Source organism: Macaca nemestrina, chromosome 17 (genome assembly GCF_043159975.1).
Source record: "Macaca nemestrina isolate mMacNem1 chromosome 17, mMacNem.hap1, whole genome shotgun sequence".
NCBI lineage: Eukaryota > Metazoa > Chordata > Mammalia > Primates > Cercopithecidae > Macaca > Macaca nemestrina.
This window is the reverse complement of record NC_092141.1, coordinates 12,958,356-12,983,186: the sequence shown is the minus strand read 5'-3', so window position 1 is coordinate 12,983,186 and position 24,831 is coordinate 12,958,356. Positions and strand designations below refer to the sequence as shown.

The 24,831-nt window shown below is 42.7% G+C and overlaps 1 protein-coding gene across 5 annotated transcripts in view; it reads right to left on the bottom strand.

Moving 5' to 3' along the window:
- The window catches only part of LOC105473719 (myocardin), a 110,056-nt gene that overhangs the window by 7,741 nt on the left and 77,484 nt on the right, over nucleotides 1–24,831 (bottom strand). For 2 of the 5 annotated variants that reach the window (XM_024790230.2, XM_024790231.2), the window contains 6 exons: nucleotides 24,132–24,285; nucleotides 16,919–17,848; nucleotides 13,379–13,522; nucleotides 11,700–11,828; nucleotides 9,189–9,246; nucleotides 916–6,804 (listed from right to left, as the gene is read on the bottom strand). In XM_024790230.2, coding sequence (XP_024645998.1) covers nucleotides 6,233–6,804; nucleotides 9,189–9,246; nucleotides 11,700–11,828; nucleotides 13,379–13,522; nucleotides 16,919–17,848; nucleotides 24,132–24,285 — 1,987 coding nt within the window. In that variant the 3' untranslated portion in view covers nucleotides 916–6,232. The other 3 variants (XM_071082361.1, XM_071082360.1, XM_071082362.1) reach the window with 3 other exon arrangements.

Here is a 24,831-nt window from a genome sequence, read left to right as displayed (position 1 = left end):
TTCTTAGCTAAACCAGGGGTTGGGATGTTTGTCCACTCCAGGGTTCTTTTCACAGTCTGACATTTCCCCTATGTGGTTCATATGTTCACCAATGACAAAATAATAGGCAGGAATAAACTTAAGAGGAAAAGGTAGATTAAAAACTAGGTCTTATTCAGGGTGTCTATATATACAGGCCTCTTGATACCCAATTTATCCTGTGTTGTTATTCAACTTGCTCAGTTACTAAACTGATGAAAACATTGAATTGGCTAAGTTGTATATGTAGGTGTGTATCTTAATAGGCATATGCATAGCTTGAGAATCTGTTTTGTAAAGGTTCTGATTGTATTAGTATGATCCACAGTAAGTATCAGCTCAGGCAGTGTGTGCAGTGCTTGAGATCCGGGCTTTGGAGGTAGGCGAATTGCATTCTGACTCTTGGCTCTGCCATTTCTCAGTCGTGTAACTTTAGGCAATTTATGTATCCTCTGAGCCTGGTGTCTTTATTTGCAAAAACGAGGATGATAATGATACTACTTCATGGGGTCATTGTGGGAATAAAAGGAAACAACACATATAAATAGAACAGAAAACCAAACACCGCATGTTCTCACTCATAGGTGGGAACTGAACAACGAGATCACTTGGACTCAGGAAGGGGAACATCATACACCGGGGCCTATCATGGGGAGGGGGGAGGGGGGAGAGATTGCATTGGGAGTTATACCTGATGTAAATGACGAGTTGATGGGTGCAGCACACCAACATGGCACAAGTATACATATGTGACAAACCTGCACGTTATGCACATGTACCCTAGAACTTAAAGTCTAATAATAATAAAAAATAAATAAATAAATAACAATAAATAGCACATTCCACAAGGCCTGGGTACATCACACAGCCACGAGAAAAAAAAAAAAAAGCTTTACATTTCTTTTTAAAATAAACATTTTATTTAAAAATATATGCATTTTCTTTTAAAAAAAGAACACATGCCAACTTTGGTATTTTAGCCACTGCTTTTTGTCTCTTCCCAGTAACCCACATTTCTTTCTGATTATGCATAATGGAGCCAAAGAGACCAACGTGAAAACACCACTCCACAAGGTCCCACAGAGAACCTATGCTTGCTCTTTTTTTCTTTACAAAGTGTCTCTTTATGCTTCGCTGAGGGAGGATTTTAAGCACCCAGCAATACATCGTCCTCCGTTCCCACTGCAGGGCCATTGGAGAGGAACTCTGGGGAGCAGTGTGGGTTCCTTTCCTTTGGAAAACATTTAAAATAACTTCCAGGATCCCCATCGTTATACTCCCCTTTTCCACTAACACACAGGAGCTGTGAAACCACTTCGAGGAAATGCATGCTCCAGTGTTCATGACGGGAGCAGATGGTTAAAATAAGCACAGGAGACCTTCAGGCGTTGGTTTGTCTTAATCCACAGGGAAAATCGCTGAGTCCCAGAATCAAAAGGGAACTTACTCACATGTTATTGCATTCAATGGGTCCTATGACAATTTCCCTGGCAGATGACAACAAAATTCTTCCCAGATCTCATCCTGTCTTGCAATCGTCTCCCCATGGGTAATCTCAATCTAACCATGGTTTCTCTATAAACCTGGACTCTAGAATCAAACTCAGCTCCTTAACGCAACTGACCAGTTCTTGGCACTATAGGATCGTCTTGTTCCAGGACCTGGGCTTTGTGCGTCTGTCAGTATCATCTGTCTAATAAACCATTGGCAATTTCGACCCTGAACCAACCTACCAGTTTATATTGGATTTATGAGAAAACCAAGAACCCAGACTCTTTTCACTACAATTTTTCTCATATCTGATATTTGATAGCAAACTGTGTACCAGCAATTAGGAACTTCCTTCTGTGAGGAAGGCAGCTGAGGGCTGTAGGGGGAAATCAAATTGCCTTCGTATTCTTAGATGATTTTCTTTTAAGGGCAAGAGGCTCACCAGTAAGTGTCCCTTTTGTCTATAAAGCTGCTATGATACATAGGGATAGGACACAATAAAAGTTTCCTCCACCCTTTCCTTGCTTTCAAGGGGCTTCTGTATCTGGCAATCAAAACAAATCTTCAAACTCTCGTGGATGTTTTAAATGATAGGAAATATTAAAAGATCTCCAAGTGATAGACTACTGGTGTTTGTCCACCAAGAATAGTGCAAGAATTTTGGAGTGAGAGATAGCTTTTAGCTAAAAAGTGATCCCCACCTCTACCCTCCCTTTTGGAAAAATGAAGACCCCCCTCCTTTTTTTTTAATCATAGCTAAAAGGTTTCTAGTTTGAGAACTGGGAGATTCTCAGTGTTCTTATATGTAGCAAATACAACTCCCTGGTCATTCAAATCTGAACAATCTGTGCTGAATCAATTCAGTATTGTTTATCTGAAGATTTGTGTGCTTTGCCCATGGTGGGTATCAAATATTAGCCACTGGATGAGTAAATCTGACGTGGGAGTTTTCAGCCAGACCAGAATCTGTTTCTAGAAGAGCCGATTGACTTTAAAATAAATAATATTTGGAAAGAACTATTTTGAATGCTTCGGATAGGTTTTACTGATTTTTTTTTTTTTTTTCAGGTTGGATGTAAATGTTTTTGAATGGCAAAAGGCTGACAGTTCTCAGATCCTTGATTGTTCAAGTGAATATTGTCTTGGTTTCCTCAGTTACTGGTACAATTATTGTAGTGCTAAGAATGACTTCTCCTTAAAAAAATTCTGATTTACTTCTCATAGTGTTACATCTTAGCTGAACTGAGAAGTTCATAGATCAGAAAGTTTGGCCCTTTTTTTCTTCCCTTCCTTCTTTCCTCTCTTCTTTCCTTCCTTCCCTTCTCCTTCCTTCTCTCTTTGCCTCCCTTCCCATCTCCTGTCTTCCCTTCCTTTCTCCCTCCCTCTCCTTCCTCCCTCCGTCCCTCTCTTCCTCCCTCTTTCTCCCTTACAATAGAATATGTGTTGTCTCATTAACGTTGTTAGAAGCAGGGTCACGACTAATAAGCACTGGCTTGCCGCAAGCACTTGCACGAATAAATTTTTTGACTTCTTTAGGTAAGTATGAATCTACTAGACTGCAGCAGATAGCTGCAAATGTCTTCAAGTCTTCATCACCACGGGGGTTCAGAGGTCCTAGGAAAACTGCACATGGTCATCTTCAGGTTCTAAGAGCATTAGGAAACTTGAATGTGACCATCTTCGTAAGTCTCTGTACATCTTTTAGTCGTGCCTGAATTGTCATCACAAAAGACACAACTAAGAGTTTAAAAGAATTTAAAATAAAATTCTCAATGGGAGACATATTCATGGATTATCTGATGTACTGGAAGCAGCCAACTTCATCAATTTTCTCCCAATTATCTCCAGTTTTCTCCCTCAAATTTCATGTCTGAGCTATGCAGAGAGAGGGTGAATGTGGTTTGTGGAGACTGTGGAAGGAGGTTGAGAGCAGTTATCCAGAGATCTGCTCTTTTAACTGTGTTGGTTTGCATTGGGATATAGGAACCATTTTATCTTTTGTCTACCGTCAGGCGTATCGATCAGTCCTGGGTCATAGCCCAAAAGATCCCCATAAAAAAGCACAATCTGGAGAAGTACAGAGGCCTCCTAACTAGGTCTAGTCTCTCAGATAGAAATACCCAAAGGAAAAATATAATTAACACTCAGTCCCAGGTCTCAGAATAGGGGCACTGTGTGAATTTGTTTTCCAAAGGAAGTAAGGGGAAGAAAAAGAACGTACAAACAGCAAAACGTGACACCTGAAAAGTGCACTGACCAGCAAGCTTTGTCAAGACCCCAAGAAAACATCAACAGCTGAGGAATGAACAAATGTGTGGAGTGTATTAATAAGGTTTTCTTCCCCAGTAGCTTCATCTTCGAAGGAAACACTGGCAATTTTTTCTTCTGGATTGTGTTGGTTCTGATGACTGACATAAAAGCAAAATAAAAAATTTACCATGTGGATCTTTTAAAACACAATGCAGATAAAGGAATGTAAAATGATTTTCATGTTCCTTTCATATTCCTCTATAAGAGACTGTGATACCATTTCCAGCTACTAATGGTGAAGCCGTTCTGTCTTTTCACATCCATATTCACTGCCAAGATGAGCTTGTTCACGATAAGCAAGTAGCTGTGAGTCATCGGGTTGGAGTCGTTAGTCATACACAGAGAGACAACGTGTAGTCTGGTTGATTAATCAGAAATTCATAGTGAGAAAGGCCAGGTATCATTCACATCAGATTAAGGGTTAAAGGCTTTTGGTGTAGAACTCAGTAGTGCTGCTTTTGAAGATACATGCACACACAGATATAATATACACATATGTATATATCTATCATACATACATGTGTATTTGTGTGTGTATGTGTATTTGCCCACATCCCACCCCCAGAATAAGATCTGGCAGCTCTCAGAGTAGCAATCACCAAAACCTCTGTGTTCACACATTTTTTACAAGTTAACAATGGAATGACTTCTAAATCTTTGGTTTATCAAAAACAGAGCTTCTAAAATCACAACATTTTTGATTATTTTTTCTATAAGTGCACAGTGAACAACATTTTTTTTTTTTTACAAAAGATAAAAACAGTGCCTTAGTGATTTAAATAAAAAAACAAAACAACAGCAATAGCTCCTTTCTACAGCATGCAACAATATAAAATGGTGAACTGGAGCCACAGTGAGCCTTACAGAGACTGTCCTGAAATTTTAGTTTTTTCCAACTCCCAGCCAAAGCCATGAGAGGTAATGAGGAATGCACATTCGACCATTGTCTTTTTCCTTCCATTGTTTTCAATGTGCAATTCTGTTTTCTTTCAAAAACCCAGATCTGAAATTCTCTCCTGTAAATATCATCCGTATTTGTCTTTACAATGTAACGATTTCCAATTTCCCCAGAGCAACACAAACCAATAATTTCTTGAAAACTAAATGAGAATAGAAGGAACGTGGTGACTGATGGACCAAGTCACCAGTTTCTTCCTCAAGAAATTCTTGCGACTTCCTTTTGCGGCAAACTGTGCGTGTGGAGAATGAGTTCTCCAGAAGAACCTGGATTATTACATTTGTCAAAAATGGCTTTCTTAGGAGTATGGCAGCTTGTTAGAGCTGAGAAGTCCTCCCCTCCCGATGTTGGGGCAGAAAAAGAAAGATGGCCAAATGAGGAACAGGAAAGGATTGGTACCTTGAGGGAAAAGTGGAGTGAGAGAAAGATAAACTGATAACAGCAAAACAAAAGGAGAAGTTGGATTCCCATAAGTAATAGTCCTGTTATAGGAACCCAGGATGTTTATTCCAGGGTATGTGAAATGATGTTATTCTCTAGTCCTGTCTGAATTATCCCTGGTACGGCTTCCTTCCTGTGCCTCGAGATACGTTTCTACCAATGTGGTCATCTCTAGTCTTTGGAACTAAAGGGGGCTGGCGGTGTTGGGGAGCTTGTGGCATCTCCTTCGGGGGAAGAAGGTCTGCATCCTTCAGGGTTCTCATCTAGGACACGTACTTATCAGCAGAGATATGGCGGGAATGATTGGGTCACTGGTTGAAAAAGAAGAAAGTTCTGGGTGGAGTTCTGCGGACTCAGTTCAGGTTAACTGTTATTAGTGACCACACAGAGTCCTGGGTACAGGTTCAGAACCACTCCAGTGGGGCAGTTTTGTGGTAGAGGGACATTGAGTTGATTTAGCTCTCCTCGAAAAAGATTGGTTTTGTCCCTCTGTCTCAAGAACTTTTGATTTGAAGCTGGGTCTGGCTTCTCTTTTGAAAGATAGTAATGGAGACATTGGGCAACAGCTTCCATCGCAGGTATGTCTTCCATAACCTTGGAGGGCTGGCTTCCCTGTGCTCCCAAAAGACTGTGTTTCCTTTCCACGTTATCTCTAGTGAATTAATGAGAAAAGCTTACAGTGTGAGCTTATGCCCCAAAAATGCCTGAGAAAAATAATGGGCTAGAAAATATACTGGTCTTTGAAAAGGCAGTTAAATATCTTAATCTGAGAAAGCACATTTTTGAATGCACTGTTGAAATCATTAACAGGTACTGAATGTTGGTAAATATTACAGTATATGTATTTCTAAAAATGTCTTCTATTTGTTCTTGTTGATTGGCACAGAAGTCTCCATTGCTTCTCTTTAATTCTCTTCTTCTTCTTCTATTTTTGGACAGTAAAGTACGTATGGCTGTGTGCTTTCCCCCATGGTACTCCTATTGGTCTTCCGTAGCGCTGGTGCATCGAGCATTCTACCACTGCTGTAAGTGAAGGTCCATGGAAGAACTCAAATTGAGATCAGTGACATCCAGGAAATCGATGTTGAAGATGCTGGGACTGCTGGTGGTGAGGGCGCTAAAGCCTGGTGTGGAACTTGGCGGAGTGAGGTCCAGCCACTCCATGGTTTCCCAAGGTGATTCAGTGAAGCTTAACTGCAGCCCACTGCTGTCCACGGAAGAGGGTGAAAACTGTGTCTGCATCGGAGAGAGGGGGCCTGGCAAGATCTCATGTGCATTGAAGAGGTCTTCTGCAGCCTTCCCAGAGAATCCATCCATTATCCCATCAAAATGAGGTTCTTCGCTCCCAATTTTTAGGAGGGTGACATCACTCACCTTTCCTAGGGGGCTCTGGGAATTTAATAAGACTTCAAGATGCTCATCACTGTCGGTGGCATAGGGATCAAAGGGGATCTGGTTGCCTGAAGAGGCTTGTTCAAAGGAAGCCGAGGGCTTGGGGAGGACAGCAGTTGGACTTCGGGAAGATCTGGGTATCTTTGGGACTTTTTGAAGACATGAGTGATCCTCTCTAGCGTCTGCTGGCATTTCTGTGGGCAATACACGATGTGACTTGTTAAATCACTTCAAATTGAGCATGCCACGCAATATGAGTGAGTTACACTTAGATACAGAAGACGGCCATGCTTCCCTGGTCACTGCTCGCCACCCAATCTCATCTCTAAGCTGCTCTGTCAATCTCCAATTCATCGTCCCTCTGGTTTTTCCCAAACCCTTTCCTCTTGGGAATTCCACTCTGTGATTCTGAAACTCTCTTCCCCGAAGGTTCCTGTGCCTACTCCTCTGACCCCTGGTAGTCCCTTGAGGACACTGAGTCCATCCCTACACCCTCAGTGAGGGCCTGAAGATGAGGGACCAGGTGCCACGCCATTGCCACTTTCTGATTGCTACTCCACTTCCTTCTGATGACAACTCAGCAGTTTTGGGTTTTGAGGGTGACACCAATGCCTCACCCCTAGCCTCCTGGTCACTCCTCCTCATTCACTGAAAACTCTACTTCCTACTCCATTGCCTTTTCCCCACTTCAGCCCTTCTCATTCTGTAACCTGAGCATCCTTGGAAATCACAGCATTCATGGTGGCCTCTCAGCTCCCGACTTGCTCCTCAACTCCAGTGATTCCCTCTTTCCCACCCTGTCAGACACACCTTGGATTGTGTCATCTCCAAATACTGCATCCCTCTGAAAGCTCACTTTCAAGCTATATTTTCTACTCTCTGTCCATCCTCTCCCAACCCTCCAAGCCACTTATTAAGTACCTCGTAACAATAATTTCCCGACCATTTACAGTCACGCCAATCCATAGACTCTACTACGTTATCACTGTCCACCAGTCCCTCTGGTCTTCACTTCTTTCCTTGTCCAGCCTGTAGTTTTGGCAGAACCCCACCCCTGGAAAAACCTGATCGTCTGCCTTCGCTGAGCATGCTCTGGATCAGCAGAATGTTGCGAGAGAAAAATTAAACAACTAAGCTGACTTGGTTTCACTTTAGATTTCTGATGTCAGACCTACCGCTGGCATTTAAGACTGCAAAACAACCCTGCTGGGTTTCTCCAGAAAACTCAATTCATTCATGATTAAGTCATAACTGCTCTTCTTCCTCTGAATCTTCCACACTCCCCTTCTGCATCCTCATGCGTTTCTGGCCTTGCCACATATTTCATTAAAGATATACAAGGGCAGGCTGGGTGCGGTGGCTCACGCCTGTAATCCCAGCACTTTGGGAGGCCGAGGTGGGCGGATCATGAGGTCAGGGGATCGAGACCATCCTGGCCAACATGGTGAAACCCCGTCTCTAATAAATATACAAAAAATTAGCTGGGCGTGGTGGCGCACGCCTGTAGTCCCAGGTACTTGGGAGGCTGAGGCAGGAGAATTGCTTGATCCCGGGAGGCGGAGGTCGCAGTGAGCCGAGATTGTGCCACTGCACTTCAGCCTGGTGACATAGTGAGACTCCGTCTCAAAAAATATATATATAGATAGATATATGTGTGTGTGTGTGTGTGTGTGTGTGTGTGTGTGTGTATATATATAAATACAGGCATCTGATATGAACTCTTCTCATTTTTCCATCACAGAACTCATATACACACATATGTTTGTACCCATCTCTTTCTTCTTCCCTCTTGTTACAGTGGAGGAAAGGTCTGTTCACTTGCTTGTTATCTGTCTCCCTTACCAGACTGTAAACTCCATAGAAATCAGGACTTCATCTGATGCGGCACTGAGACTAGCACAATGCTGGGCTACCCCTTCTCTGAGCCCTTTGCTACCTCTGTCTCTGAAATTTTAAATGTTTTGGGCACAAGGGTTCCTCCAAGTTCTTTTCTTTTTTTCTATACATCCTCCTCAGGTCATCTTATTTATTTGTGTGGTTTGAAATTCTAGGTACACACTCTGTAATTTTTTAAGTAAATAAGTGAACAAATTAAAAGATGACAAAAAGCACATGTTGATTATGTTTTATTGCTAGCATGAATAACATTTAAGCCTGAATGAACCATCCAGTGGAAGGTTACTAATTGAATTTCACTTTGAGTAGGTGGTACAAAACGTTCATTATCTGCTTTTTTCTTTTCTCATAATTGAGAAGGCAGGCACATTGAGATTAGAACATAGAAAGAAGTAGTGCAGCAAGAAAACACTTAAGGAAACAAGGATTAAGCTGAAACACGAAAACTATTAAAATGATTCTGAAAAATGTTCCTAGGACAAAGGCAGTGAGGAATCATCCACTATGCTTTCTTTTACCAGCTCTAAAAATGTGCGAGAAGCTCAAAGGAAATGACTCTCCCTGAGGACTGCCTGGTACATCCGACTCACAGTGTGCATCTGATCTTGCTACCGAGAGTTCATTCCTTAAGAGTTCACGCGGGCTCAGAATGTCCTAATGGACAGGACACAGGCAGTCTTACCTCCACTTTCAATAAGCACGTCCAGGAGTTCATCCATCTGCTGACTCCGGGTCATTTGCTATTACAGATTAACCAAAGGAGGACAGATAATTTAGAAGGTGGTTATCTCCGTAGGAAATCATCAGAAGCAGCACTGCAGGATTTTGAACTGGGTTTGGTTAAGGTTTTTTTTTTTTTTTTTTTCTAATTGTGGTAAAATACACATAACTTTAAATTTACTATCAACCATTTTTAAGTGTACAGTTAAGGGGCATTAGGTACATTCACACTGTTGTGTGACCATCGCCACCATCTGTCTTCAGAATTCTTTTCATCCTGCAAGATTAAAACTGTGTACCCATTAAACCAGAATTTCCCACACCCCATCCTTTAGCCCCTGGCGACCACCATTTTCCTTTCTGCCTTTACGAATTTGACTATTCTAAGTCCCTCCTGTGAGTGAACCAGACAGCATTTGTTCTTTTGCAACTAGCTTATTTCCCTAAGTGTAATGTCCTCAAGGTTGATCTATGTTGTGACATGTGTCAGAATTTCTGTTTTTTAAAGACTGAATAAAATTCCATTGTATAGATATAACGCGTGTTGTTTATCCATTCATTTGTCAATGGACATGTGGGTTGTGTGTACCTTTGGGCTACGATGTATCATGCTGCTATGAACATGGGTGTATTGCTTAATGGTTTTTTAACCACGTTTGATTAAGCTTCAGTATTAATTTTAGGCAGATAAACTGCTGAATGAAACAGTCTACTACAACAGGAGAAAGGAAAAAGAAGGCACAATGCTTCCCAGCACAGAGTACTTTAGAGTCAGTTCTATCGTTTGAGAGGTTTTCATCCCAGGAGCAGGACATCTTAGTATATAGAAAATGTCTTTTTAGGCTCTTACTTTGAAGTGACCTGAATCTACCTCTTGCTTGGTTTCTGCAATGTGGTCCAAGAACTTGGCTCATATTTTGTTGGTTCCTCATTGCAGTAGCTTGAGGAAGCTGTAGACACTTGTAGGGTATGTCCCCTCCTCTCTGGCTCATCTCAGTAGAGTCTTATTTCTGGACGTCCACTTTGCCTGGCTCTCTTCTTTTGAAACTGAAGAATCAGCTGACGTTTACGGAAACCAGGGGAGAGGAATGGGGAGAACAAAGGCATATATCCATCTCACTACTCGGAGAGCCCAGACTCAATAAACGCAGGTATCAGTAATCAATATGGATGGGAGCACTAACCAAAAAATGAGTCATTTACCAGTTCAGAAGGTACCAGAAGCCTAAGTGTCTGGCAGGTAATTGAAATGAACTGAATATAGAATAAGAAAAAGAGGCAGAGAGCAGAGCACAGCTGTGGCTCAAAGTAGCAGGAGAACCTTGCTTTCGGCAATTGTCTCGCAGCAATGTGGCTCCTGGGTTGCCAGATCCTCTAACTTTTTAGAAATGAGAAAGCCCACTTTGCATACCATCTCCTGTTATTTAAAATATTCTTTAAGCCAAACAAAACTTAACTGCAGGCTGAGTTTGATCTGTGGGATATCTGTATACAGCAACTGATGTAAATGCTCTTCTCTGGGTTAAGCACATATGAAGGGCTATCAAATACCTTATCCAAGCTCAGACTATTTGAAATAGGGGATCATTAATTGTTTTCTGTTTTTCTTTTCTTTCTTTTTTTTTTTTTTTGAGACAGGGTTTTGCGCTTGTCACCCGGGCTGGAGTACAATGCTGCGAACTCAGCTCACTGCAACCTCCGCCTCCCCGGTTCAAGCAATTCTCCTGCCTCAGCCTCCCGAGTAGCTGGGATTACAGGCACGCGCCACCACACCCAGCTAATTTTTGTATTTTTAGTAGAGAGGGGGTCTCACCATGTTGGTCAGGCTGGTCTCAAACTCCTGGCCTCAGGTGATCCACCCGCCTTGGCCTCCCAAAGTGCTGGGATTACAGGTGTGAGCCACCAGACCCAGCCTTGTTTTTTCTGTTTCCTACTTTTTAATTTTGAGGCTTTCCAAATACAAACGAAAGCAGAGGATACAGTGAACGTCCTTGCGTTTATTATCCAGCTTCAACACCCATCAGTGTTTTGGCAGGGTCACTGAATTTTAAAGCCAGGGAGGACCTTAGGAAGTATTATTACCCTGACAATCACTGTCATCTATTTGAGAAGCTATTATGTACCTGAACAAAGTGGTAAGTGTTAGGTTATCTAGAATCCTTACCAAGCAAATATCCCTATTTTGTGTAAGAGAGCTGAAGTGTTCACCTGAGCGACAGTGGCAGCTGGCAGATGGCAGAGCTGATACCAAAGCCAGACAGGTGATCCTCTCTTCTCTCCCTGCCTCACACAGCTACACACGCAACACTGTTTTCCAATTACTGTCCACATAATTTGCTCATTCTGGTGGCGTGGCACATGACACACTCAGTATCAGAATTTACAAACTGCGTGAAGTTTAATCGTATAAAACAATGTCTGTTCATTGAGTCAGTCTATTTATTCTTCCATAAAGAACAAATCACATGGTTACCTGCTTTACGGCATCTTCATAGGATGGAGGCTGTGTTACCTCTGAAATTGCTGAACTTGACTTAGAAAAAGTTGGGGATGGAATTGAAAACTTTGGCCCCACCTTATCAGAAGAGTGTAAACCAGCCATCTGCATGGGTAAAACATGGAGAAAGGCATTGAATTCATGGGTCTGACATGATACTGTTTCTGTTCTAGAAACAACAGGCTAAATTTTGGAAAAATTGATCTAAGAGGAAAAGAAAAGGTCCAGGACTTAGAAAACAACTCCCATATATTAACAATAGTGAATGCTACCGTGGGTTTATTGGTGGTGGCATCTTAGAATGGGAACTTTGCAGATCTATTTTCCCCCTTAAGGTGCACCCTCTTCTTTTAGGGGAAAATAAGTAAGAGTCCAGTTCAATACGAAAAACATCAGGCCGGGTGCGGTGGCTCATGGCTGTAATCCTAGCACTTTGGGAGGCCGAGGTGGGCAGATCACCTGAGGTCAGGAGTTCGAGAGCAGCCTGGCCAACATGGTGAAACCCCGTCTCACTAAAAATAAAAAAAAATCAGCCAGGCATGGTGGCGCACCTGTAGTCCCAGCTACTCGGGATGCTGAGGCAGGAGAATCGCTTGAACCTGGGAGGTGGAGGTTGCAGTGAGCCGAGATCGCACCACTGCACTCCAGTCTGGGTGACAGAGTGAGACCGTGTCTCAAAAAAAAAAAAAAAAAAAAAAAAAAAAAAAAAAAAAAAAAAAAAAAAAAAATTCAACCCAGGAATTTTCAGAGTAATCTATCCCACAGGTCATTTATTCCAAACGGGTTATTTTGCAGAGAGCTGGAGGCATTGCTGAGGTCTCTTTATGAACCAGCTTTGTTTATTGTGAGTGTGTTCTCCTGTGGAGTGCCTGGCCCACGTCAGGGTCTCTGTCCCTTCCCTGACTTGTGGTATGTGGCACTTTTATGTCATGCTTATGTTGTTTGTCTCCTTTCTGCCACCTCTTCTTTGCCCCTTGAGACTCTCCATACCCTGAATCCTTCATACCCTGGACTTCTTCCACCAGCTGAAAGGTGACCTCTCTTCCTTTTCCATAAAGATATTGCACTGTGACCCCTGCTTTGCACATCTCTCCAATCCTGTCCAGGGATCTGTGTCCCTCTCTCTTCCTCCAACATGTTTCCCACACACCCTGATCCCAATCTTTAACTTCACAGAAATGGGTTAATTGTTCACGTTGTTTTGCAAACAGATTATGGCCATTTTAGTCATCACGATTTCTGTCTGGGATGACCCCAGGAAATGACTCCCTGGGAAAACTTCTAACTCATATTTGTACATCCTTTTACACACACTTGGAGTGGATTTGTTTCTCTCTAAAATGAAATTTACTTCTGCCTTTAAAGGGAACTTCATTATTGCTCACGTTGGAGGACCTTTCCAGCCCTTTATAATCAATCTGTCCCTCCCTCCCACCAGCATTTAATGTTGTAAGCATAGATCAGTCATTATTAACCTATATTGTTCTTTCTTTTTTTATTTTATTTATTTATTTTTTGAGACGGAGTCTCGCTCTGTCGCCCGGGCTGGAGCGCAGTGGTGCGATCTCGGCTCATTGCAGCCTCTGCCTCCCGGGTTACAGAAGAGAGAAGAGGCAAAGTGAATCCCATGTTGAAGCCTTTTTTCAGGTGCCTACCTTTTGGTGTACACATGGGCTTTTGGGACAAGGGTTGCCCCCAGCACCGTGACTGCTGTCTGCTTGGGCTCCAGAGAAGGGTGGGTGGAGGCTGGAAGAACGGGGAGAGAAGCTTGGAGGATGGCCATCGTGAGCTCCTGAGTTCTGTAAAGGAAGAAGTGACAAATTACATGGCCAGCAGCAGCTTACTTGAGTGTGACCTTGGCTGACAATTCTGGTTCCTGCCCTGTGTCCCCTGGTGTCATTTTTACAAACCTTCCTAAATTCCATTACCAGATGAACTTGCCTAAAATCTGGCTTTTTAGACGTCATCTACTGCTCAAAAACTTTCAGTGGCTCCAGATATCCACATCGTAGGATTTCCACTTTCAACCCAGATGGGTGTTCAAGACTCTACAGTTTGGTGCTATTTACTTCTGCAAGCTTAAGTTCTACTATTCCCACCACGGACCTCGAGCAGCATGCCCCGTACATTCCATCTCCCTACCTTGTCCCTTTCCTGGCCCTCTACTTTTTAACATGACACTTCCTGTCAAGTCCAAGCCCTTCACAAAAGCTTCCCGGACCTTTCCAGCCCTTTATAATCAATCTGTCCCTCCCTCCCACAAGCATTTAATGTTGTAAGCATAGATCAGTCATTGTTAACCTATATTGTTCTTTATTTTTTTATTTTATTCTTTTTTTTTTTAGATGGAGTCTCACTCTGTCGCCTGGGCTGGAGTGCAGTGATGCGATCTCAGCTCACTGCAACCTCTGCCTCCCGGGTTCAAGATATTCTCCTGCCTCAGCCTCCTGAGTAGCTGGGACTACAGGCGCGTGCCACCACGCCCAATTTTTGTACTTTTAGTAGAGATGGGGTTTCACGATATCGGTCATATTGGCCAGGCTGGTCTCTATCTCCTGACCTCATGATCCACCCCCCTCAGCCTCCCAAAGTGCTGGGATTGCAGGCATGAACCACTGCGCCTGACCTAATTTTTGTATTTTTTAGTAGAGATGAGGTTTCAACATATTGGCCAGGCTGGTCTTGAACTCCTGACCTTGTGATCCACCTGCTCGGCCTCCCAAAGTGCTGAGATTACAGGCATGAGCCACTGCACCTGGCCTAATTTTTGTATTTTTAGTAGAGATGGGATGTCACTGTGTTGGCCAGGCTGGTCTTGAACTCTTGACCTTGTGATCCGCCCACCTTGGCCTCCCAAAGTGCTAGGGTTACAGGTGTGAGCCACCGCACCCGGCCTGTTCTTTATTGTTTTATCATGAAATTTTTAATGTCTTCAAAGAGTCTTTGTGAATCATAAATCACTGTACAATGTTAGCAGCAATATCATCAGTACTGAAAAGTTTGGTCCAGAGCTACGTCTCAAGAGCTATTTTTACCTTTGTTTCCCAGGACACTACACACTCAATACATGTTTGTTAATTATGCCAATAATTTATTTAGGTCCTAATTTCTCCCAGAGCGCCCCTCAGGGGTAGACATCATTCATTGGAATGCATGGTTCCTGTAGGTTTGTAAAAATTAATTCCCATTAGCTTTTGCTACCCTTCACACTCTTGGGGTGGAGATATTCCACTTGAATAAGGCATGCACTTAGAATTAACAGATCTTGGGTTCCTGTGATCCTAGGTAACTAATTTAAGCTCTTTGAGCCTCATTTTCTTCAATGACAAATAAAGAAGAATACATTGGAGCTCATAGGTTTCTTGTGACAATAACTGAGATTACTCATAGACGTGTCTCTTAATGCTTGGCACTTAGCAGGTATTCAATTAATGTGAGTTTTCTTCCGATTCCTTTTCTAATAATGTTGATTTCAGAACCTTCTGATAATGTAACCTTTCTCAACTTGACTTATATAGGCTTTCCTAGTAATTCCTCAGCTCATGAGCATAAAAGTCTTTGTCAGTCACTTTTGCCTAGTCTTTGAATTAGTGAGTCTCCTAAGCCATCTCCTATGACCACTCCCATTCTAGTCCAGCCACTGGCCCTCTTTCTGATCCTTGAACAGTCCCTACAAGCTCCAACTTCAGGGCCTCTGCATGTGCTATTTCTCCTTTGCCTTCAATGCCTTCACCCCAAATATCCACAACATTTTCTTTTTACTGCTTTCAAGGTTTTGCTAAATGTCCCTGGTCCTTCTAATTAAAGTTGTAAATTTCCAGCTGGGCGTGGTGGCTCACGCCTGTAATCCCAGCACTTTGGGAGGCCAAGGCGGGCAGATCATGAGGTCAGGAGTTTGAGACAGGCCTGGCCAGTATGGTGAGACTCTGTCTCTACTAAAAATACAAAAATTAGCCAGGCGTGGTGGCATGCGCCTGTAGTCCCAGCTACTTAGGAGGCTGAGGCAGAAGAATCGCTTGAACCCAGGAGGCGGAGGTTGCAGTGAGCCAAGATCATGCCACTGCACTCCAGCCTGGGTGATAGAGTGAGACTCCATCTCAAGAAAAAAGTAGCAAACTTCCAAATTACACACACACACCCCCTTTTGCTTTTTCTCCAAAAAGATGTATCATCTTCTAATATAGTACATAATTTACTTTGAAATTGTTTCATTTGCTTTTAAACTGTCTCTGTTCCCATGAGAATAGAAATTTTTGTTTGACTAGCTCGGCACTAATTCCCAGAGATGAGAACAGGGCCTGGCACATAGTAGGTGCTCAGTAAATGTTTGCACTATGCAGACCATTACATGAAGAGTAAGATCTGATGATTTCCCCTTTAAACGTTTGAGGCATTGGTTTGGCCTATGATAAGGTTGGATACCAAGGAATCCTGGGAATCCTGAGAGCAGTGGTCAGCAAACTGCAGCCCACAAGCCAAGTCTTGCTCACTGACTATTTTTTTAAATAAAGTTTTATTAGGACATAGCCATGTGCATTTGCTTACATGATGTCTGTGGCTGTTTTTGTGATACAAAGGCAAAATTGGGTAGGGATGACACAGACAGTGTGACCTGCAAAGCAAAAAATATTTATCATCTGGCCCTTTACAGAGCAAGTTTGCCAACCCCTGCCTTAGAGGATGAGTGAGTTTGGTCTACCATGGAGATTCAAGGATTGTAGTGTCTGGGAGATGCTGGTATGCTTTTGGTAAACCCTTCACACTGAAAGTTCTGACATTAGCTCTTTAGCAGTTGAAAATTTGTAACCCGGCCGGGCGCGGTGGCTCACGCCTGTAATCCTAGCACTTTGGGAGGCCGAGGTGGGCGGATCACAAGGTCAGGAGATCGAGACCATCCTGGCTAACACGGTGAAACCCCGTCTCTACTAAACATACAAAAAAAATTAGCCGGGTGAGGTGGTGGGCGCCTGTAGTCCCAGCTACTCGGGAGGCTGAGAGGCAGGAGAATGGCATGAACCCGGGAAGCGGAGCTTGCAGTGAGCCAAGATTGCGCCACTGCACTCCAGCCTGGGCGACAAAGCGAGATTCCGCCTCAAAAAAAAAAAAAAAAAAAAAAAAAAAAAAAGAAAGAAAGAAAATTTGTAACCCACTTCCAGAAAGAGGTGTGCACCAGGCATGGTGCAAGGTGCTCTTACCTGTGCAGTGCACACCTGGCTGCTGATGGGCGAGGAGACCCTGTGTCCTTCTCCCTGGGCCCCGGAGGATGAGGGCAGAAAGTGCGGGTTGTTGGGTGATGGGGGCAAACTGATGTGCTGTGGGCTTTTCACGACCCCAAGCGGTGAATGCTGAGGGGAACACTGGGGGCTGAGAAATGTGGAAGAAAGTACATTGGTTTGATCTGAGGACTCCACACAATGAGCATTTCCAAGAGGCTGGAGTTGAGCCGCTTCACAGGCCGGCGCGTGACACTCTGAGCTGCCGCTTTGTCTTTTCACAGGTACTTGGGATGCAAAAGGACAGCTGGAGACGGCCTCTTCCTGCTTGATGGAGGCAGCCAGGAAAGGCAGCGGCTTCTTCTCTGAACAGTTATTCCTTTTCTGCTTCTGAAGCTGCATCCTCAGCTCCTCCACCTGCCTCTGCTCTTGCTGGAGTTTCCAGGTGAGTTCATTGATGACCTTCTGCTTCTCCACCAGCATCTTGTCCTTCTCGGAGTCCAGCCCATCCAGCTCAGAAGGAACAGAGCCCCCATTCAGGCTGCTCATGAGACTTTCCTCCGTGCACACGTGGACCGGGGACGGGTGCAGGCCGAAGGAGGGGGAAGTATCATTGAAGGTGTCCGGCAGGGACCCAGCGACCGACAGGTCAGAGGAGGCTGGGGAGATCGGGGGGCTGGAGCTGGTGCTGCCAAAGTGGTAGAAACCATTGGAGAGGGCGCTGGTGGAAGAAGTCTGGTAATTGGGCAGCGTGTTGGGTGTGACAGGAAAAGTGACAGTCGTTATATCCCCAAAGTTCGGCCCTGGGTTGCCAGAGCAGTCCTGGAAGGGTCGAAGCCGGTCCATGAGGGCCGTTTTGGTGCCTGACACAGGCAGGCCCCGAATTCGAAGCTGTTGTCTTAATTCAGAGACCTAAAGAAATCAGAATGTGGTCAGTGTGCTGTTTAACGACAATATTTTTAAAAGTGTATTCGTTATAAAATTAGCTTCAAAACATCACAAATGGAATTCTACAATACCCACTGTTTTTTATACTTCTTTCCAATTTCCTCTCCTACCCCTGATATAAACCAGTTTTGCACAATTTTAACAATTACTTTTAACTTTATCATATATGATGTTTTCATGGCCTTAGAGTCATAGAAATGGAGAGCTTGAATGAATGGTAAAAGTCATCTAATCTACTGCCTGTCATCCCTCATGGCGATCCGTGTCCCCATTTTCTAGATGAGAAAACATATCTGCCTGGGTTTAGACACAAACCCTCCAACAATAGTCTTGAAGTACAGCGAAGTCGGCAGCTTCTCTGGCTTCCTTGGTGAGGGCTCTTCCTACCACGTTCTCTTCCTCAAACCCGAGCGTGCACCAGAACCACCGGAGGGTGTGTTACAAAGCAGACGGCCGGGCCCCACTGTGGGGTTTCTGGCTCAGTTGATATGTATTTCTAACAAGTCCCCGGGTGATGCCCAGAGCTGACTTTGAGAACCACGGCTCCTTATGAACATTTATACCCTAATTTTAAAGACCAGCTGGATAATAGTCATCTACTGAGAGAGTAGGTGGTGATAAGGCCATCGGTTCAAATCCTGGCCCTGCCTGTTACTAACTCAGTGATCGATCACTCCGTGCCTCAGTTTCCCTTCTGGGAAATGGAGGGAATAACACTTTATGCATTTTTGTGAGGGTTAAAATGGCTTAAAATGCATAAAGCAGTTGGAATAGTGCCTGGCAAATGGTTGTGCAAAATAAACTTTTACTAATATTATTATGTTAATTCACATGTAATTATCTTATCCCTGTATTTTTTATAATGTTCTTAAACTGGAAACTCTAAATATCTACAAATATGAGAACTGGCTAGGTAAATGATGGTGTATGCAAATGATGGGACACTACAGATCCAGTAAAGCTGATGCTATAAATATTTGCTGACATTGGATGATTAATTGCTTGTGGTATAGTAATAAGTGAACAAAGTTTGAATTGATTGTATTTTTCTAAAAATTATATAAACAAGGTATGGATATATATACATATATATATATTTAAAGCTATGTTTGCATATGAAATTATCCAGATAAAGATATGCTAAAATGTTAACAATGGTTCTCCTTATCTGTAAGTTCCAAATATTTCACATAAATGTATTACTTTTGTAATTAAAACAGGAAACATATTAAATACCTAAATTTCAATAATTTCATAAAACAGAAGACTATAGGCAAATATTCTGATATTATAGGAAATTCTGATATCTGTAGGAAAAGGTTGCTTGAGAAAAATATTGAAAACAAAATTTAAAACTTCTGTAAGTCAAGAAACTACAAAGCGCAAATACGAATAGCTACCTTGGGAAAAACTAATCGCAACACAAATAATAAAGTGTTAAAAAGCTCAATGTATCAAGTGCGCTAATTGATTAAAAAGAAGATTGATACCCAATATAAAAATGGGCAAGGGATATATGATCCAGCTTTTTCAGAAACAAAAATAAAATTTAAAATATGGACTGTAATGTATGTATATCATCATTAGTAATCCAAGAAGTGCAAATCAAATGGATATATATATGTATTTATTAAATTGGCAAATGAATAAGAAGAGTTTGTGTTAGTTAAGTAGCAGCAAAAATTAAAATTAATTTATTTTTCAGGCGGACTCTTGCTCTGTTGGCCAGGCTGGAGTGCAGTGGCGTGATCTTGGCTCACTGCAACCTCCACCTCCTGGGTTCAAGCAATTCTCCCGCCTCAGCCTCCCAAGTAGCCGGGATTACAGGTGCGCACCACCACACCGCGCTAATTTTTGTATTTTAAGTAGAGATGGGGTTTCACCATGTTGGCCAGGCTGATCTGGAACTCCTGACCTTAGATGATCCACTCACCTCAGCCTCCCAAAGTGCTGGGATTACAGGCGTGAGCCACAACGCCCCACCCCCAATTACAACATTTTTGAAAAGCTCTTTACTACATTGCTATTCAAAGTATGGCCCTTAGACAAACAGCATCAGCATCGCCTGGGAGCTAGTTGGAAATGCAGAATCTTGGGCCCCTCCGCAAACCTGAATCAGAATCTGCATTGCTACCAAGAGCCCGGGTGATTCAGTTCACACATGATTGCTTGAGAAGGGTCGCTTCTGGGAACAGACTGACACAAACGTTCAGGGCAGAAATTTTACAATATATATCAAAAACTTTAGACAATATTAATATATTTCATTCAGGAATTTTATTCTAGCCTGAGGAAATAATCAGAGAAACTAACAAATGTAGGCACAAAGGTCAATGAAATCATATATATATAGCACTTGGAATAGTGCCTGGCAAGTGTTCGTGCAATATAAAGTTTTACTAATATTATTATGTTAATTCATGTGTATATAGATATAGGTTTTGAGACAGAGTCTCGCTCTGTCGCCCAGGCTGGAGTGCAGTGGCACGATCTCAGCTCCCTGCAACCTCCACCTCCCAGGTTCAAGCAATTCTCCTGCCTCAGCCTCCTGAGTAGCTGGGATTACAGGTGTGCACTACCACACCCGGCTAATTGTTTGTATTTTTAGTAGAGATGGGGTTTCACCATGTTGGCCAAGCTGGTTTTGAACACCTGACCTCAAGTGATCTGCCCACCTTGGCCTCCCAAACTGCTAGGATTACAGGCGTGAGCCACTGAGCCCGGACTGAAATCACAGTTTGAATAGCCAAAATCTGGTGGCTAGTTAAGTGTCCAGCAGTGGAATGTTAACTAGGTGGTGAAGTGATATGCTGCTATTAAAAATAAAAAATTTATTGAATATTAACAGTTATGAAAAATGTTCATGATGTGTTAAGAAAAGAAGTATGCCAGTAATTTATGTACACGTCATTTTTTCAAGACAATTATTTTAAAACAAAATGTTTATATGCATTTTAAACCTAGAAGGAAATATAATCTGCTTTCTGTGAGTCTTAATTATTTTTTAAAATACTGTTGACTTTTCTACATACTATCATATTTCGACAGTCAATATATGTTACTTTATAATCAGTTAAAAGTTATCAGAAAGGATTGAATTAACTTACATTAGCAATTATTTAGTTATTTACCCTACAGTCTTGCTGGAATTGTTTTATCATTATCTTTTAGATTTGCTGGTTTGAAAAAGTACAAAATGGCATCTCATTATTGTTTTAATTTTGAATTACTTAAAATTGATGAGTTCTACATTTATTTTTAGAATCTGTCTTGGCACTGAATAATTTAACTACATTATTAAATAATGTGGCTCATATTCTAAAATAAAATGAATACGGTTGAGTTTAATTTACCTTAAACTTCAGAATATTACACTGTATGGGCTTGTTCAGGACAAAAGTTTGTATACACCTTTTTCCTACATTCACTGGTGTTTTAATCATTAATAACTTTCAAACCTATTATGGGAAAATTGAAACATACACAAAAGTAGATAGAAAAGTCTAATGAACCCTATCTACTCATCAACAAACTTCAACAATTATCACTCATGTCCAATCTTGTTTATTTTATACTCCAACCCACTTCTCCTACCTTTCCTGAATTATTTTGAAGCAAATCATATAATTTCATCCAAATAATTTGGTCTCTAGCTCTAAAAGATAAGTACTCTTAAAAAACCATAGATACAATAACATTATCACACCTTAAAATATGAATCATTATTTCTTAATATCAATAAGATATTCTCCCAGTTTTTTAAACTTTCAGTCTCTCTCTCTCTCTCTCTCTCTGTCTCTCTCTGTCTCTCTGGTATGCTCTCTCTCTCTCTCCAATTTTTTTTTTTTGAGATGGAGTCTCGCTCTGTCGCCAGGCTGGAGTGCAGTGGCGCAATCTTGGCTCACTGCAACCTCCGCCTCCCGGGTTCACGCCATTCTCCTGCCTCAGCCTCCCAAGTAGCTGGGACTACAGGTGCCCGCCACCACGCCCTGCTAATTTTTGTATTTTTAGTAGAGATGGGGTTTCACCATGTTGGTCAGGCTGGTCTTGATCTCTTGACTTCATGATCTGCCTACCTTGGCCTCCCAAAGTGCTGGGATTATAGGCGTGAGTCACCATGCCTGGCCAATTTTTTTTTTTTTTAATAGGACACAAAAAATTATCCACATACTGTCATATATAGCCATGAACTTTTCAAAAAGAAGTCAAAGACTTTTCTCTCAGTGTTCTTTTCCTTTTATGTAGCAAAACGTGAAAATTGCTTCCAAATGTCACCTCATTATATGACCTTGCTGATTATTATTTGGGGGGGGTCACCTCCGTCCATTCCTCTTATTTCTTCCTTTCCCCAATTGTGGCTGCATCATATGTCTCCTTCATTCCTCTTCTCCCCTTCCTTCTGACTCTTTCCATTTTGTTCTTTGTCAGTCACATTCACCCTTCTAGGTTCAATGCTCCACACATTACACATGCTTCTGAAATTTCTTTCCCCACCCCTGACAACACAGCCTGGCTAATTCTTACCGACGGAAATGGATGTCTTTTCTCTCCATTGTCCTGCTGGTCCCTGAGACTTGACTTTCCCGAACTGAATGAACTTGCCACTGTCCCTTCATAGCAACTCCTCATTCTACTCTCCCTCTTTCTGTCATTGATGTCACTCTCCCAGGACTCAGATGGCGCCTCTCCCCATACACACAGTGAGTGGTCAAGTCCAGCCACGTTCTCTCCTGCCCATCTCTCTCTTTCCACTCGTCTCTCATACAATAGCAAAGCCCTTGAAATAAGTTACTTAGCTTCAAGCCTCAGTTCTGTCATTCATAAGGTGGTTAAACTGCCTATCATTTGACCTCTTTACGATTCTGGTTTTTTTTTTTTTTTTTTTTTTTGAGACGGAGTCTCGCTCTGTCGCCCAGGCTGGAGTGCAGTGGCGTGATCTCCGCTCACTGCAAGCTCCACCTCCTGGGTTCACGCCATTCTCCTGCCTCAGCCTCCTGAGTAGCTGGAACTACAGGCGCCCGCCACCATGCCCGGCTAATTTTTTTTTGTATTTTTAGTAGAGATGGGGTTTCACCTTGTTAGCCAGGATGGTCTCGATCTCCTGACCTCGTAATCTGCCCGCCTCGGCCTCCCAAAGTGCTGGGATTACAGGCGTGAGCCACCGCGCCCGGCTCTATGATTCTGGTTTTATTTTCACTTTTTAAACTGGGGAGACAAAACTTATCTTGTGGGGTGAAAATTAAAGTAAATCTACACAGAATAAATGATGGATGGCTCATATTAAAAAATACAAATTGGTAGGGGCTGGGCAGGGTGGCTCATGCCTGTAATCCCAGGACTTTGTGAGGCCAAGGCTGGTGAATCACCTGAGGTCAGGAGTTCAAGACCAGCCTGGCCAACTTGGTGAAACCCTGTCTCTACTAAAAACACAAAAATTAGCCAGGTGTGGTGGTAGGCACCTGTAGTCCCAGCTACTAGGGAAGCCGAGGCAGAAGAATTGCTTGAACCCGAGAGGCAGAGCTTGCAGTGAGCCGAGACTGTGCCACTGCACTCCAGCTTGGATGACAGAGCAAGACTCCATCTCAAAAAAAGAAAAAAAAAATTGATAGGCACCATCGTCATCATCATCATCTCTTTATACCTACACTAATTATTATAACTCTCCCCAGCCAATGCTTCTGAGCATGTGTATCTAGAGGGATCCACCTGCCTCAGCCTCCCAAAAGTGGGTTTTGAGGGGTCTGACAGATGGCACTATCATATCTGGATCATGTTTCTCTGTGACTAAGGCATCTCCTGTCTTACTTGTCTCCTGTCTCACTCTTATCTAGAAATAGCCTACTTAAAAATTATTTTTTTACTATGGTGAAATAAACATAACGTTTGTCTTTTCCCTCTATCTCAAATGCTCTTGCCCTTCCACCTTCTGCCCTTTTACCATGGGGTGGCATTCGCCAGATACTGGTGCCATGTCCTTGGACTTCTCAGCCCTAGAACTGTGAGAAATAAATTTCTTTTCTTCACAAATTTCCCAGTTTCCGGTATCCTGTTACGGCTGCGTAAAATAGGCTAGTCAACTGGGGTGTTCAACCACAGCAGGATAAATTCTGCCACCTCCTTCAGCGTTTCCTATGGTCTTCTTTCCCTCCCACTCTCTTACTCCAGATACCAGTTGGTCGTGGTGCTGTTAACAACATACTGTTGTATTTGTTTAAAAAAAGAAAGAAACTCATGCAAAATCCTATACCTTCAGATCATCCAGGTTAGGTGGGAGTGGGCCGGGTTTGAAAGAAGAGACACCAGTTTGTCCAGAAAAACTGTTCTTGACAGGAGACAAGGGGGTATTGCTCAGTGGCGTTGAAGAAGAGTTTGGATTTCTGACCATCTGTTCATTTGGTTCTCTAAAAGACAAACAAAGAGGCACTTCAGGTACAATCAAATATTGGTGGTATAACTTGCGTTTAGATCGGATCCCAAAGTGATGGCCTGCAAGGGTCAGGCATGTAATAAACCAGCAGAAGGGAGCAGGGTGAGGAAAAACAACAGGGCCGGCTAGATGGCAAGTGGTGTGTGACATCTGAACTTTGTTTAGGGAGATAAGAGGGAGTGGTGGGGACTGTGGCACACATCCACCTGTGATTCAGCTGCTGCTCTGTCCTGGGGAGGCCAAACCCACCTGGTGAAGCTTGGTTGTGTTTAGCGCTTGGCGTAATCGCTAGCATAGTCTGAGGAGGACGGGAGGAATCCTACCTCAACTTTACATGTAGGGATATTGACGATTTAAAAGGTGATGTAGCAATGTGGTCACACAACCTGGGCTCAAGAGTCAATCTTTGAGGGTTTCTCTCCGCTGCTCAGCAATGTTCTTTCCAAAAGCAGAAGTGTATCGGAATTGCCCATAATTCCAATATCACATTCTTAGACATTCCACAGTCCAATTTGAAAAT